This window comes from Melopsittacus undulatus, chromosome 2, assembly GCF_012275295.1.
Source record: "Melopsittacus undulatus isolate bMelUnd1 chromosome 2, bMelUnd1.mat.Z, whole genome shotgun sequence".
Taxonomy (NCBI): Eukaryota; Metazoa; Chordata; class Aves; order Psittaciformes; family Psittaculidae; genus Melopsittacus; species Melopsittacus undulatus.
The window spans coordinates 65,349,390-65,366,252 of NC_047528.1; the positions used below are offsets into that span (position 1 = coordinate 65,349,390).

At 40.3% G+C, this 16,863-nt stretch overlaps 2 protein-coding genes across 5 annotated transcripts in view; one reads left to right on the forward strand and one right to left on the reverse strand.

Moving 5' to 3' along the window:
* Window positions 1-8,861, forward strand: part of REV1 (REV1 DNA directed polymerase) — a 59,405-nt gene extending 50,544 nt beyond the window's left edge. For 3 of the 4 annotated variants that reach the window (XM_034072286.1, XM_034072295.1, XM_031050969.2), the window contains 6 exons: window positions 293-526; window positions 4,571-4,679; window positions 5,759-5,970; window positions 6,149-6,308; window positions 7,180-7,282; window positions 8,439-8,861. In XM_034072286.1, the coding sequence (XP_033928177.1) occupies window positions 293-526; window positions 4,571-4,679; window positions 5,759-5,970; window positions 6,149-6,308; window positions 7,180-7,282; window positions 8,439-8,550 (930 nt within the window). In that variant the 3' untranslated portion in view covers window positions 8,551-8,861. The remainder of the gene's footprint in view (window positions 1-292; window positions 527-4,570; window positions 4,680-5,758; window positions 5,971-6,148; window positions 6,309-7,179; window positions 7,283-8,438) is intronic. The other variant, XM_034072306.1, reaches the window with a different exon arrangement.
* A 2,179-nt stretch (window positions 8,862-11,040) lies between these two features.
* The window catches only part of EIF5B (eukaryotic translation initiation factor 5B), a 38,063-nt gene continuing 32,240 nt past the window's right edge, over window positions 11,041-16,863 (reverse strand). Inside the window, exons 19-24 of the mRNA XM_034072323.1 lie at window positions 15,845-15,976; window positions 15,689-15,765; window positions 15,401-15,565; window positions 14,317-14,455; window positions 13,608-13,769; window positions 11,041-12,778 (exon numbers count right to left, since the gene is read on the reverse strand). Coding sequence (XP_033928214.1) covers window positions 12,671-12,778; window positions 13,608-13,769; window positions 14,317-14,455; window positions 15,401-15,565; window positions 15,689-15,765; window positions 15,845-15,976 — 783 coding nt within the window. The 3' untranslated portion in view covers window positions 11,041-12,670. The remainder of the gene's footprint in view (window positions 12,779-13,607; window positions 13,770-14,316; window positions 14,456-15,400; window positions 15,566-15,688; window positions 15,766-15,844; window positions 15,977-16,863) is intronic.

A 16,863-nucleotide genomic window follows, 5' to 3' on the forward strand; every position in this document is an offset into this window, starting at 1 on the left:
AATTTGAGATTCATTGTCACAAGGTGGTTGTCGAGGAAACCTTACATATTTGTGATTGCAATTTGTGATGAGACCACTGAGCACTGTGGAAAGATACAACTGAGCATTCATATTTACTGAACTACTTTTTAGTCTTAAACCTTATTTTTTATACCTTGCTGCAGAGTGTAACTGTCAGGTTACCAAGTATGTTTGCATACACGGATTCAAGAACTGTAAAATTATTTTTTTATTAAAATTAACCCTGTTACTTATTCCTCAGAAAAATTTAAAAGCTTTTATATACTTGTAGCTAGATAAGTCCGTGCTAGAAGCCCTGCCGCCTGATCTCAGAGAACAAGTAGAGCAAATATACACCATTCAGCAAGGAGAGAATTACGGAGACAACAGAAAAGAGCCAATAAATGGATGTAACACAGCACTTCTGTCACAACCAGTTGGAACAGTGCTTTTACAAATTCCACAGCTCCAAGAACCAAATACCAATATGGGAATTAATGTAATAGCCTTGCCAGCTTTCTCACAGGTAGGATGTTTGCATTAACATCAAGTTTCCACCTACAGGGATAGTTAACAGCTTTTTCTTGAGACAGCATTAGGTAGAATTTGTGACTTGCCAAAATGATTTATGGTCCTTTAATACCTTTTAAAAGTCTGCTTTCAAATGTTACTTGATGTGTCACAGACATAGTATGATAGTATTTATTAAAGATTTATAGTCATCAGTATGCCTGTGTTTTTGCTGTTGCCTGATGTAAAACCTCCTCATTTACACTTTGCTTTGCAATCCAGTGTGTAAACAGTCTTTTTTCTGCATTGCAGCTGAGTTACACTGCACCGTAAGTCTGAAGCAGTCCTGAAATCTGCTTAGCTAGTCACAGGAGACTCACTCTGTTTAAGTGGATATTTTGATGGTGTAAAGCCAGCCTCTGCTAGCTTCTGTGGATGTGATTGTTTGTAACACATTCCTGGGAGAAAGGCAGGCATGGCTAAAGATTGTGCATATCTCCAAAATTTTTTAATGTGCCTGTATACAGCATGCCCAGGATGAGGAAAGTGTGAAGTTGTTTTCTCAAAATAGGGGCCTGAAGCAGGAGCACATAGCAGTAATGATGCTTCTAATGATATTCTACCCTTCAATCCAAGATAGTGCTGAACAAATGTAGGGTAAAAATGAATTTAAAGATCAAATATTGGGTTACTCAGTGATACAATACTTTGCATATGCATCATTTAAAATAGAGCAGTATTTTGATTTGTCTGTTTTCTATTCACTGTGCTATTGCTCCATTGTTCTCAAACTGATACCACTTAATCAGATTTAGAGATTTTTTTTTGCTGTTTTTAAGGCATAATGCTGCTTAGCTAACACAGAATCCAGAGAAAATCAGAAATTCCTGACCCAGTGAACAGTAGTTAATGCACAGTTTGTTATTTCTGGTACTAAAATTTCTTCCCCTTTATTCAAGTTCACTGGCTCGAAACCAGTTGTGTCAGTTTTTTGTTCCTGAACTGCAAAGTTGGGTTTCACCTGTAGAGATGATGTACAAATAGTGTATGAACTCTCCATACCCCTGTTTTAAAATACATAGTTGTGTTCATTCGTAGGCAAGAGTTTATCTTGGACTTGTGTGTTAAATTATGTCCCACACTTGTTTTACCACTCAAGCACTCCTTTTTAGGGTGAATTTCAATTGCACAAGGCTTTCTATAAAAATTGTATTTTGTTAGTGTTTCTGCTTTATCTGTCAATTAGGTAGTATTATAGCATTACTCCTTGAAATTGTCTTAAAAATACTTATTCTACGTACTCATGCACTCTTTTGTTGTCTCGTATCTTCTAATGCACTTTGTGACTGCTACTGGATCCAAAAATGTTGGCTTAGCAGAGCAGCCTTTCTGTTTGAAGATGCAGTTAAAGAAGAATTGACTACTTCCTATTTATTTGCCAGGGATATCCATACTGCCTATTTTAGAATGCCTTATGCTTGTACTCCAGATTTTTCTCTCAAAATCCATTCAGCTTTATTGGCAAAAAGAGAGCTCTAAGATTTAAAATTTTCATTTTGTGAGTTAGGTCCAAGTTTAACAGCTAGGGTGATGTTTTTGAATAGCTTCCTTACGTTCGGCAGAGGAAAAAGCTAAAACCAGTTCGTTAATACAGGAGGGTTTTTTTTCAGTGATAAAATCAAACATGAACTTAATTCCAAAGTATCATCTTGGTCTGAATATAGTTTGACAGGGGTTTTTTATTGTTAAAGTCTTTGTGGGAGTGTATTATGTGAGTGCACACAAACATTTGAGATTAGTTTCTTTCAAATGATGCAGTCAACTAAGCAGTAATAGGTTTCAGGTATAGAATCATTGCAAGCCACTCCAAATTGAGTGCTTTAGCTGTATCAACTCAGCAAATGTAAATGATATCCTCCCATCTTTTTATGGATTAATAGGTTTGGTTTTCAACCCTTCATTCGTTTTGACTGAACTGTGGTTTTATGCCAGATGCCAAATTAATTGAGTGATAGTGATTTATTCATTAGAAAACATGTGGAAAATGTCCTTTGTTGGGTAAGGTTCTCCCACAGAAAGCATTCAGATAAATTGTATTAATTTCCATCAGCTGCTGAAGAAATCTTACTGTTTAGAAGAGCTGTATATCTCTGTAGTAGCTGAATCCTGTAAAAGCTTAGGATGCAAGAAGTAAAGATTACAGTTGCTTAGAAACTAATGACATTTGTAGTAGTGGAATTAATTATTGGTGGCAAATTTGCACCTCATCCTTATATCGTTATAACATGGTTCCTTTTCAGGAAATTTATACAGCACATCAAAAATACTGATAGCTGTGTGCTGAGGCAGTACATGAATTTATAAAATCAAGATTCTTCATATGATATGGAGAATCTCCATATGATTCTCCATTGCCATGTGAAAGCAATGTTAGCACACTCTGGGCGTACAGTAAATTACACAAAACTCCAGTTAATTAGTATTGAATTCATACGAACTTGACTGATGGCTCTTCCAATTGAATTTTTACATATTACACTTTCAGAGGGCAGCAATAGGAGGAATAACAGAAACACAGCCAGTTCCCTCTTCTGCTTTATTTCTGCATAAATTATTAAATGGTGTATACAAAAAAACGTTGTTAATTGAGGGCCTCCCAAATTCCTGACTCCACTGCTCAGCTGGAGAACAGGAACCTTCTTAGAATTGTTTTTATTAAGTTAGATTTATATTTAAAAAATAACTTAAGCCTCTGGACTTAATGGGCTGTGTTCCACCACAAACCTTTGTTCTGTACAAATTGAGGTCGGAGTTGTGCCCATTTCCTCATTTAATTAGTGCACATTTTGGGTGGTGAAAAGTTTGTGTTGGCACATACGAGTTTGAAAAGTGGAAAAAATGTGCTAAATGGATGGGTTTTACCTGTGGGAGCACATTCGTGTTTATTATCTGTGTAATTCGGACATCGTATGTGCAAATAGCACAGCCTGCCTTCCTGACCTATCATATGTGTTTTAGTTCAAAAAAAAAGATCAAGTATGTATTGAAAATAAGAGACAATTTATGCATACTGACATACAATAAATAGAGTATCTCAGGTATGGCAGAAATTGTATTGTGCTCTTAGAATTGCAATAGTAATTTTGAATAAATTTTTTTGTTGTTGTTTGTGCACATCTCTGTATTCTACCACTGAAATAAAGGGAATTCTTACAATAGGCAGATATAATCCTTGAAATTATAGGTTTGCCTTTTTTAATTGAGATTTAGCAGAGTATAAACTGAAAACACTGTCCAGTAATACTGGGAAACTCAGAATACAAGACCAGTCTGTCCCAGATTTGTTACTTGAGACGCACAGTGAGGGCAGATAACCAGTAATACATTAAATTATATTTTGTGCGTATGGCAATTGCAGCAAATTATTTCTTATCTGGAATTCAAGCCCCTAGGACAGTTGGAAAGGACTGCATTTTTATCAGTTAAACAAGGGATAGACAACTGGGAGAAAGAAACTAAATCCTTTCAAGCTAGTTCAAAATATGAGGTAGCTAGACCTGCCTTTCTTGTCCTTAAAGAAGTGAGACTGCTTCCAGTGATGTTCTGTTTGAGGAGGTTAGCAGCTTCCAGGAAACAGAAATATCAAAAGAACAGGAGGAGTAAAAGTCTGATTGTCACAGTGTTTGAGTTTGGAAATTTGAAGGTAGTGTTTTCTGAGTTAGGCTTAATTGTGCTGTTAATGTAGCCATACTGTAGATCAGTAGATGAATAAAGACAGTGGTGAATGAAGTGGGTGAATAAAGATGCTTAGTGAATTATAGGCCCATAAACAGTAATTCTCAAAAATAATGAATGCAGAGCAGTATGAAGTGAAACATTTTATGGTTTTTACAAGCTAAAGTACATGAAGAAAACATGAAACATATTTTACAGTGTTTCTGTTATATCTTTTATTTTTGCTTGGCATAAAATTTACACTTCTCATGTAAGTGATCTAGAGGAAAGCAAGCAGTGTTGCTCACTGGTGAAATAATCAAGTGAATCTTCTGTTACTGTTCAGGTGGACCCTGAGGTTTTTGCTGCACTACCTGCTGAGCTGCAAGCAGAGCTGAAAGATGCATATGATCAAAGGCAAAAGCAATCAGAGCAGCAACCTGCTAACACTTGTGGTGAGTAGTATATATACTTATATAAGGGTTGCTTACTATTCAAAGACAGTTAAGCAACCCTAAATAACAAACTGGAAAAATATAACACAAGCTTATATGAAGATACCATGTTCAGTCAAATTTCTTTATTTATTTTTGACAGACTGTCAGTTACAACCAGCTGTGGTCTCATTTTGCAAACAGATGCCAAGCTTTACTTAAATGGGTAATTAATTCAATTCATGGGGACTGTGGCACTAAACTTACGCGTGTCCATATGTTTGCAGAATGGAATCTAAACTTGATATGTCGTGTAATTTAAGTATTGCATCTTCAGTACCTAAGTTAGTTAAATTATGTTTTGATAGCATTCTCATGGTTCCCTGAACCCCATAGCACTGGTATGAGTTTCAGGCAATTAGAGATATGATACATCTCACCATATGTCTGATAGTCAGGTGGTTTTACTCTGATCTGATCATGCAGGCCTCCTTTTTATAATCAGTAGAAAGAAATAAGTTTTCTTCCCCATGAATGTGCTTTGCCATAAAATAAGTTGGAAATGTCATTGGGTTCATTGCCAGTAAATACTGTGTTATTATAATCAAACCTTGATTTCATAGTCAGTGGACTAATGCAGATGTGCATTATTAGTCAGTCATATGATGGAGTGAGAGTGATTGCCTTGGTAAACTGTTATAAAAACAGTTTGGGGGGGTTTCACTGCTGGTTTTGCTGATAACCACTGGTGGGAAGTCTTAGTGGGTGTCTAGGTGGAACAGTGCTCTGAGGCAAAGCAATTTGTCCAGCAGGCTTCAGATTTCACCATCTGCTCATACTCAAGCACTGCAGCGGTTGATATTAAAAGGCTTATGAATAGTTGAGTATCCTCTGAGTACACTAATGTCCAGCAGTGCTTTTCAAATACTTAAGACCAATTCCCATATCTGGAATGGCATGTGAGTGTGAAAGTCGCTTTATCTAGGTTATGTTCTCCAAATTGATCCATAGATTTTTGTGGAAGATACAGAGCCCTCCTTCCAATGGAAAAATACTAAATTTTAAATGTATCAACCACTGACTGTTCTTTTGTTTTTCAGTGGCAAAAAATCCTTTCTTGCACCTGAAGCATGCAACAATGAAAAATAAGAAAAAAAGCAGGAAAAAAAATCCAGTCAGTCCTGTAAAAAAGATTCAGAGTCCTTTGAAAAACAGACTCATTGGTAGCCCTGCAAAAAACATGCCAGCTGCAACTGGAAGCCCACAGAAGCTAATAGATGGTTTCTTGAAACAAGAAGGAACAGCTGCTCAGGTAATTTTAACACTAACAGCTTTCAGTAAAGCCGTGTCTGTTTCTTTCGACTTAGTCCATATTCACAAATGCAGCTTCTTTTCTTTACTGGAATCTTCACTTGTTGCTTATCTGTGTATAAATACAGTGTTAAGATATTTGTCAGGCTGACCATTATCAACTTTTATGTTTGTAACAGTCAGAAGCAGTTCCATCGACTTCAGATTCTTCAGGCCCATCAGCTGTGCAGACTGAACAACAGCCTGGTTCATTTAGGCCACAAGCACCCAACCTAGCTGGAGCTGTTGAATTCAATGATGTAAAGATGTTGTTGAGAGAATGGATTACAACTATTTCAGGTACGGGGTGTCACACTAGTGCTGATCTTGCAGGCATCACAAGGAAAACTATTTTTTTTAGTAGGCTTTTTGTACTTTCTTCCTTCATTCTTCCTTCCACTGATTATTTTTCACAGTGATCTTGAAGTCTTACTGCCTTGCAGTCTTGGAGTGACTTGGTTCTTCCTGCTTCCTTGCTATTCTGTATTTTTTCCAGTTCCCGTTTCTTAACAGCATGAAAATTCGCTTACTCTCTCTTCAACCTGTTGGTTAGGCTCTTGTGCCTTGATGTTACTTGGGTGGGAGGTTTTCCCTGTTTTGTCCAACATGTTCCAACCACTAAGATGAAAGCTGTTGAAATGTTTGGTTTTGGGTTTTTTTTTTCTCTTATGGAGGTGTCATTTTAGAGGCAAAGCAATGCAGGTTTGGGCTGTTCTGGTCGTGGTTGGTTTTTTGTATCCAAACTAACTGCTGGAAAGAATTCTGGAATAAAGTGCAGAAGTGTCACACCATTCCTAAATTGTGATTTGAACTTTAATGTTATGTCAAACAACCAGCAACACCCTCATGTCTTGAGAAATCTGACCTTCATATTCTGGACATAACTGTTCTCCTAAAAGTTTCAAAACAGCCACTCCATTTTGAATTCCTACTTCTTTTCCCTTTAGCTGATGTTAGCTTGGCCATCATTTGTTCTTACTGAAGAAAAGGAAGAGTTCAAGAGACACATATTTCAGGACCTTGCAGCCCTTATATCACTGCTGGTGATGCTGGGGGGAGGTATGGGGATATAGCAATTGTCAGATTGGCCCCTGGTGTGCTAATACTGCAGAATTTCTTTCTATTCCATTTATTCTGTGAAAGTATACTTCAAGTTATCTTTTTATTACAGATCCTATGGAAGAAGACATTCTACAGGTTGTTAAGTATTGTACTGATCTAATAGAAGAGAAAGATTTGGAAAAGTTGGACCTGGTTGTAAAGTACATGAAAAGGTAGCTCAATTGCTAGTATTTGTGACAGTTACTTAGACCATTTTTGTTTGAATGTGTGCACTGACTGCTTCACTGTGAGGCCACAAGATCATGAGAATTCCATTATGAGTGTAGATATTTTAAGTTTAAAATTTATTCAAGAACAGGAGTGGGGAGAAGAGTTGGGCTTTTAAAACAGGTAATTGGTGAAAAGAGTAGCATTTAACAGTACTTGCTACAGCGCCTTTTGTTTCTAGTCAAAGGATATAGTTTTTGTCAGCATTAACCCTTCATCCTGTATTCACTCATTTTTCGTGGCGCTGTCTCAATCATACCTTCATTTCATCCGATTTTGTTCTCCTGCTGGATTCAGATCCTGTCTCACCTCCAAACTATTAAATCTATTTGTATTAATTTGTTAGTGTGCTCCTGTTACTCTTCCCATGAGTCAGGAGGCCTAGGTTCCATTTATGATGTGCTTACTAACTGATACATAACTGTGGAGTTCAGCTTTCCCTGTCTCATATCTGGAAAACATTTATTTCACAGAATTAACACCCAAAAGACTACAGCAGTGTAAAAACTTCACTATAATTTTGTATGATGATTTTGATGTCTTTAGGCCTTAGGAAATGCAAAACACATAGTGCAGTTCACTCTTTTGTTGAATGCTGCATAGTAAATTGTTCATGAAGCTCCTCAGAAGGCAGCATTGTCCAGTCCTGGTCCCTGTATGTGGTGTTTGCCCCAGTGGCAGTGTGTCTCTCCAAAGCGTGGTGGCAAGCATAGGGCAAGGGATCAGGAGTTGGATGATGCATGTTGTCCCTGACATAAGGCCTTCCAAAGCTGTAAGTGTAGAACCCCATGCATGCATGTCACAGTGATCTAGAAGGGATTTTGAGAGTACAGAGCTGCTTCATTTTCCTTGAGAATTTCCTTAATCTGCTTCTAGTAGTAGCGCAGTGCTAGAGGTAAAGCAGCTGTCTGTTGGCCTCCGTGATTTGTTTCCATTTTTAGCAATAAATGCAATATAGAGACCTTTACCAACATGAAATCAAAGTACCATTCACAGTGAACTGCTGTGATTTTATTTTCCAGGGTGAAGACTAAAACTTGCTGTAAAAAGTGCAGGTTCTTTAACAGTAATTTTTGCCCTCTTCCGCCTTTTCTCTTTCAGGTTAATGCAGTCATCTGTGGAATCGGTTTGGAATATGGCATTTGACTTCATTCTTGACAATGTTCAGGTAGTTTTACAACAAACTTACGGAAGCACATTAAAAGTTATCTGAACTTGTAGTAAAGAGCTTGATGAGAGCCTGGAGCTCTCTGCTAGCTGTGCCATAAGTGCTTGTGAGGTATTTGCAAAGTGCATGATAGTAATGCCCTGAGTTTTTATAATTTCAGATTTCTTTTTAAACAACAAAGTGTTTTGTACATTTCTTTTCAGAAAGTGCCAAATTTGTCAGTATTGCATGTAAATAATTGTGTTAAAATTCTTTTATTGTAGTATAGAATCTATTTACAAAATGTTTGTTTATAAAGTTTTATGGATTTTTACAGTGAAGTGTTTACAGTTGTTTAATAAAGAACTGTATGTATATTTTTGTACTGATTCTATTTTGTGATGCTTTGATATATAGCTAACCCCTTGTATTAAAGCCACAGCTTTGATTCATTTCACACAGTTCTATGTACACAATGCCACTGTCTCAACATGCATAGGAGATTGCTGTACACTCACTGGGCTGCTGCTTCTTTCTTCTCCAGAAGCTAAGTGAAGAATATTAGCTCATTTTCAGCCTCATCCTTCAAAGACAGAAGCTGGTGTGGCCCAGCCACTCCAAAGCACACATGGTGTGAGTGCAAGTGGAAGTGTTCGCTGAGCTCTCTGTATTTCGGTGTGCTTCTTACCTCTGGAGCTGGGCGCTCGGGGAGGGAGACAAATTAAGATCTTTGCACAGTTACCCAGAGGAACGAGGGAAGTAGCTGACATGGGGCACTGTTGAAGCCTCTATCACTCCTGAGTGCTCACTCTCCACTTAATAGTTCTTCCCAGCCTGTGACATGCATTTCCTCAATGCAACATAAAATAGGCTGTAGTCAGTAGTAGAAGTGAAATAAACAGCCCTATCTCTATGCATTCTTAATAGGGAGAGGTGTGCTTGCATCTGTACAGTTTGCATTTTGGGCAAGTCTGCTTTTTTCAGATGTGCACCAGCCTCATACAGTCCTGTTTGGTCAGTACATTGCAGCGGGGCTGGAAAGAATGAAGACCACTTGAAAAACAACACTGGCGATAAGACAGGTATTTTCATTTGCTGTAGAAATTATGGGAGGGGAAACAGAAGTATGGATGAGTGTGGGCCCACACACTGTAGTATTGAAAGCTGGAACGCAAACTGGAGCTAGCTGTAGAGCAGGATTTGCACCACCAGCACAGCAGGAACCATCTCTATTAGCCAGATCAGCTGCAGTTAACTGCAGCTTGAGCAGGAAATGCTCTGCAGTCACTTCACTGGCTGCCCTACCGTGTACAGCAGTGACCATTATTAGCTTTAGGTTGTGCCCTGTGCTTCCTTTGTATGGCACACTGGGAGAGGTGCCGATCTATCAACAAGGTGAAGGATGAGGGAAGGACAGATGTTTCCCTTGATTTCAGGGAGGCTGCTTGTAGCATCCTGCTAAACAAGGTGATGAAGTATGGGCTACTGAAACACAGATGGATTGAAAAGTACCTGGGCAGGCTGGCCCTCATGGTTAGTGGCACAAAGTATGAGGAAGGACATGACCAGCAGGTGAGACTGTGCTCCTCCTCTCAGCACTGGTGAGACCCAGCTGCAGGGCTGGACCCAGATCTGGGCTCCTCAGTACAAGAGGGACATGGACATTCACAGCAGCTCCAGTGCAGGACCACAGCCATGCTTTAGGGAGTGGAGCTTCTCCCGATACAAGGGGCTGAGAGAGCTGAAACACTTGAGCCTGAAGAAGGCTGGGGGGTGATCTTAGATCTGATGGAGGGAAAGCAGAAGACAAAAGACAGGCCCTCCCCTGTGGCATCAAGGGAGCGGGTACAGAACAACCCACTCTGGATACAAAATATTCCCTTTAACAACAGTGCCCCTGGACCAGGCTGTCCACAGGGGTTATAGATGCTCATTCACAGGAGATGCTCAAAACCTGATTAGACTTCCCCATTCCTGACCATGGCATAGGCTGTGACATGGTGAGTGCAAAAAAGTCCCTTCCACCCTCAGGCAGTCAATGGTAAGTGATTTTCCCAGCTCAAGTTAAATTGTTTGGTACCTGTCTAACTGCAGCTATTTGTAGATAGGGGGAGAAGGACCTCATCTGAATCAAGCTGCACTAATTAACAAATTTTAGTTGGTTTTTTCCCTTTCCCTGTTCAAGAAAACCAGCACAATAATTGCTCACATAAAGGAATATATTTATTGAAATTCAAGCAAGTATTTTGCCAATTAGGTTTCAGGTACACAGCTCTGGCTTGGCCAAGTGCTGCTCAAGACAAACTCGAAATTGGTAAATATCTGGCTTAGAATGACATTAACTAAGTAAGGATATTTGTAATTACATTTCCATTCTCCCTCAAATACTGTATTCAACAGTTACCTGCCTGCTTAAAGCATTTAAGCGAGGATATGGTCTTACATTCCACAATCATCAACCTGCAGAAATTGCATGACCCTTTTCCCAGAGTTTCTACCTGTGGGAAGAACACCCACATTTGAGGAAATAATCAGAAATACTTCAAGACCACAATGTTTGATATCTGGGTTCTTAAGAACTTTTTATTAATGTAGTTTTCATGATTGCATAGTTTGCAAAAGAAACTTCTAACAATGAAATGCAGTCTCCTTGCTGTGACCACTCCATTCTAAACCATCACTTCCCAGTGCTGTGAATTCACACCACGCACCAACTGGACCAAAGCCGTCCTCTTCCAGGACACATTTAGAGTCAAACAAACATAACATCATTTTGGTAGGTTAAATCCCATTGCCAAAGGAGGTAAGTGCTCCTCTGTAATGGAGTCTGCACAATCCCAGTTACAAAATTCAGTTTCCCAACAGAAAAAAGTAGTCTAAGTGACAGAGGAAATCTGATCAAACTGCTTACTGCAAGTTAAATCCTTTTAAATATTTTAAATGCTAATGTTCCAGCTTGTGCTTTTAAAAGTGGTGTTTTAGCTCCTCTGGACATGAGCTGTCAGTTACTAGGAAACTCCATGATCAGGAACAGGTAAAGCTGTCATCGTTAGCAAGGAGCAACAGGGGAGGGTAGGGAGGTGGGGATGACAGGGTGACTTCTGCACACCACAATCATCATCAAACAAATGCCTTTGGAGCTGGTTCTGTGTCCCACGCTGTCAGGTGACTCAACAGCTTCAATGCAACATCCAGTCACCCTCACTTGCAGACAATCACAACCCTGAGCAGCAGCTGGAGCAGAGATGCCACCTCCCAGCTCCTCCCAGCAGAACCTCACACCTGGGCTGCAACTCCAGAGCTTTGGGAACATGGTAGGAGACAAGACCACCACCATACACACTTGGTGAGGGGAAGGGAGCCAGAGGAAGAAACTCCTTTGCTGGAACACTGCTCCACTACTTTGCCAAGCCCCCAGAGGCAAAGGCTCCGCATGGCACTTGCACATCCATGACAGCCCACAAAGTGAAACCTTGTTTATCAATGCAAACTGTAAAACAATGGGCTGCTATGTCCATCTCCTTTATTTGCAGCTCTGTGGTATAATGGTTACAGGTCGACTTTCATGAACTGTACAAGCAGTAAAAGGTGACCAACTATGCTTTACATCATTGTTTCACACAAAGCAAGTACAGAAAGAGCCAGTTGCCTAATTTTCTATTTAAAAAAATTTCTAGAGGCACAAAGCAGAAGAATGTTGGAAAAGAGACGCAGGGAAGAGGTATGCATAAATAAAGAAGTTTCTTACATCAAAAATGTCCCAAGAATCACAAAGTCTGCAGAAGCTTGGGTAATCAAATACTGCAGTACTGATCTCCTCAGTATAAAAGTGAAAGAGCTTTAGTTCTGTAATAAAAATTCAATTTCTTTTATTTTCTTCTGGAGAGAGGGAGGGAAGAAGGGTGGAAGGGAGGTGTAAGAGAAGGAAGGGCAAACTTTAAAACAGCAGCCAGTAGTAGGAAGGACAATAGGAGAGGTGAACAGGCACATTGGAACCATGGGAACATGTAAATTGACCACTGTCAAACCAGTGTAAATTTCTTGGTTTCTCATGGAAAACATTTTATCCACATATTTTCCTCCCAAACATATATCCAACACTGTCTTCAATATATGACGTTGTTGGTAACTTTTAGAACAGGAATACTGTGCTTATTCCTGCCTCCCCTTTGCTGTAAGAAGTTACCTAGATGATTTCAAACACTTTCTTCAGTTCTACTATAAGCTGCCAGTCAGACTTCTGCATTTCATCCCTGAACCAGTCCTTCAGCGCATCGATGGACTGACGGCTGATCTGCAACACAAGACAAACCCATCAGAAACACACGCCTATTAACAAAAGCAGCTTTTAAGGCGCTGGAAGGAACTGATCTGAAGAAGGGCAGCACTTTGTACAGCAGAAAGGCTCTTAACCCCAGTTTTGCTGCTCGCGTCTGCCACCTTCTATGATTCCTCACATCCTACCCCTTACTTGGGATTCAGAGGTGGCAGAAACACAGTCTCACACCCTGTGCAGGTAAGGTAAGGACCTGTGAATGGATAGGACCTCCCACTGCCCCCAGAGCCCATAGGGCCAGCACAACCTCCCAGGCCCTGCATTTCCACCTGCAAAACCCCTGTGCCTGCTAACCCCAGCATGTGTATGCTAGAGGGTGTCTCACAGCTTGCTAACTGAAGCTGCCTGGAGTGTGGAGAGCTGTGGCTGTGCTTCTGAACAAGGGCTCATACTCTTCTCACCCAAGCCCCAGAGCTACTGAAGTATTGCTATCTATTGCACAACTTCAAAACCAGGCAAACAATCACACTGCGGTGCCATGAGGTCTGCTAAGCTGCTCTGAGCACAGCTGTTCAAAGAGCTAACTGCGTTTTGCCCTCTCAGGTGCAAGGTATTTTTAGCTGCAGTACATTGTTCCTTTGGTCCTCAAGGGGCACCACTACAAACCTCAAAACAAGGCCACAGAGACACTGGGCTGAGCAGCACCACACACAAACTGTTTCAGACTTCCATGAGTCTGCCACAGAAGATTCCTAGGATAATTTGTTCAGGCCTCATGCAACATTGCTACTTCAAGCAAACTACTGCTATGTCAAAAGCACTCTCCAAAAATGCAGACTGCTTTTACCTTACTGACGAGGATATCTGTTGCTTCAAAGTGTCGTCCATACATCTTAGGTGATTCCCCAGGAATAGGTTCTATTTTCACACATACTTCTTGGCCTTTTTTCGCAACCTCCACTGGTTTATGGTTTATTTCAATACTTGTAACTATTCCAATTTCAACAAACTGCAATACAATGAAGGAGCTGTGTTACACATCCACAAACCCCTCTGTGCACACCATCTTACCCAAATTCTCTTTGTATGTAGCCACATGAAGCACTGCATTTCAGAACTGGCACAGCAAAACAGACTGTATTGTAAGTGCGCCATACTTAGAAGGGCGCTGACATCACCTCACCCACACAGCTCACCTGGAATATCAATTTGTTATCCCTTAAAATATCCCAATTTGACTTTCCACCTTACTAGCTACCAGGAATGACAATTCTGCTCCTTACAATACAGAACATGCAGTGGGGAAGGCACGTGGCTAACTGGCAGGTGCCCAAAAGCCACACTTCTGGCAGCTCCTGTGCCCCACTACAAGACTTCTCTCTTCCAGCACAGAACAGCAAGAGGGCTGATGAGATCAAGTCTCCTTGCTGGTAAAAGCCTGAATCTTATCTCCTACCAGGACTGTGCCATGGGGAAGGGCATCCAAGCATTTCCTGATACATCATCCCAGAAAGCACCAGGTGAATTAAGTGTCCACAGAAAAGGTGTTTACTTACATTTTTGCTAGGTACACACATGGGAGTCCCCTGCTTCACCTGGCCAGCCTCCACAACTACACCCATCACTATTGGGTCACGAGAGTTGAAAATGAATTGAGGCAGTATTTTCATCTTGCAAGGAAACACTGCTATATGCCTGGAAGGTGACAAACAAAAGGCATTTTGCAACGGATACTGGAACAGCATACACAACATGAACCCTTCAGCCTTCTCCCACAATCTTGGACATTTATTTTCTTTGAGAGAAATCAGGCAGGAAAAAACCTCTTTCCCAATCATGCAAGTTCTAGTCAATGCTCCATCTTCCAGAATGATGGGGAACAATAATAAGGCTTGGCTGGCATGGATTTTAATCTGACTGGCTTGGGCAGTCAACTAAGACCAAGACCAAAGGAACAGGAGTTTTACAGTGCAATTACAGTCTCACAAGAGCACAGGAATAGAAACACCACTGCCTCAGCTCATCACAGGGACTCCAAAAATAAGATTTTTGTAAAGTGAACAAATGTGTTCAAACACTGAGGTACAAACTCAAACTGGGACCAACACAAAGTGAAATGTTTCCATTTATTTTGACTGTCCTTACTTTACTGAGCAATCACCCAGTAACAGATTCCAAAAATTAATTCTGGCTCCCTGGGTCCCTGTGCTGCTGGGTTACCACAGCCAGAATAAAGCCCTGCAGATTGGAACTGCACAACCATGAAACAATAGAATCCAAATCCCTTTCGTTTTCTTAGCAAGACTAACTCATCTGTTACAGCCTGGGAATAGAAGACAAGCATACAAAGCAAAGCTCAATAAAGAACAGTCCATGTTACATGATAGTTTGAGTTCAATCTTACAACTGCTTCACAGTTCTTGCCCTACTGAGCCTAATCCCAAATGTAAGCAATTAGACTGGAGTACTGAACTCTTTAACACTACCAATTTATTGTCCTATTCTGCTCTCTTTCCTTCCCCTCAGAACGACATGCTAAATAATAACTATTTGGGAAGAAGTTAAAAGCAGTTTCATTCAGACTAAAACAACTGAGGCACTTACTTGGGAATCATCCCCAATAGGATTGTTCTTACTTACTTGAATTCCTCTTGCTTCTGTTTTTTGTAGTCTTGTCTATATTTTGTGAAGGCATCAAATAAATGATAAATTATTTCAGCACTAAAAATTCGGACTCCTAAACTATCAGCCATCTCCTGTGCATCACGTTCAATCCTCACGTCAAATGCCAGAATGACTGCATATCTGTAAGGAGACAGAAGTCAAACAGCTTGAGACAGACCACAGACCCCGAGCTGAGGAGAGGGTATTACTCAGACACCACTGAACATTTATCAATGTGGTAAATAAAGCAAAGAAATTACTCACTGTGGGTCATGCTCCAACATAACCGATGCCTTCATAACATCTTTTTTATGGACAGGACCTATATTAATTCCTGAATACTGTTGAAGGAGAAAGCCACATAAGTCAGTCACTAATATGATGCAGAAACAACATCAGACAGAGCACAGAAGTACTTACTGGCACTTCTGATGTTTTAAGAAATTCAAGTAATGCTTCTAAAGAGCCTAAAGTAGAAGCCTGGACATAAACGCCTTTCTCTTCTAACTTGATTGCATTCAGTGTTTGCTTCAGTTCATGTATTAGTTCATCCTTTAGGGGAAAAAGAAGGAGAAAAAAAAGGCAAGTTTTAGTTCTGTTGCTCTTTATGCCTCAGGGTGCAAAGTCTTTCTGTTCATGAGCTTCTGGAAGCATGTGAGAGTCATACTGACATAGACCTCCCATACAGGTCATATGTGGCTCCGGGACACACTGCTGCTTGTTCCTACCATTACACAAGTCTGAACTGAACTAGACCTGAGGATTTTGCAAGAAGGTGATCACATAACACAAAGCAGATACTCGTCTTGGGAGTTAGTAGCATTTCTCTGCAGACTACACAGGGCTCTCCCCAGCACTCTTAAGTTTCTGCTGACAAGACTGAATGAACATCCACCCCACAGTGTGTGGCAATTCCTTTGGTTGCCTGAGGATCAACAATGAAAGCAGACACTCCTAAAACCATGAGCTGGAGAAAACTCTAATGTTCCTCAGGCCTAGATACAAAGCAGAGGATGTCAGACCAGCAAGGAAGTCCATTGTGCTACTTCCAGAGAAGTTAAAAGCCTTTAACAGCCCAGGCCTCTTAAACCCAAACACTCAGTCTTCTCCTGACAGATGAATGGGTGTTGCCATTTACTTTAAGCCATCACATATTTACTGCTAGTAGGCTTTATGTACATACTCAGATGTACTCAGCAACAAAGTCTGTATTTGGACAACCTGAAAGATTAAGCCCCTCTTTAAAGGCAAAACAGAAGTAGCCAGAAGGGTAAATAAAACTATGGTTAAAAGTAAACTATCAACATGCACATATCCTTTTTAAACTAACTGGAGCATCTCAATTCAGTTTCAGTTTTAAGATGTCTACATTCTTTCCTCTCCCATTTTTAAAGTGTAAGTCACAAAAGAAATCTACTACAAGAGTCTTAAATCAGCTC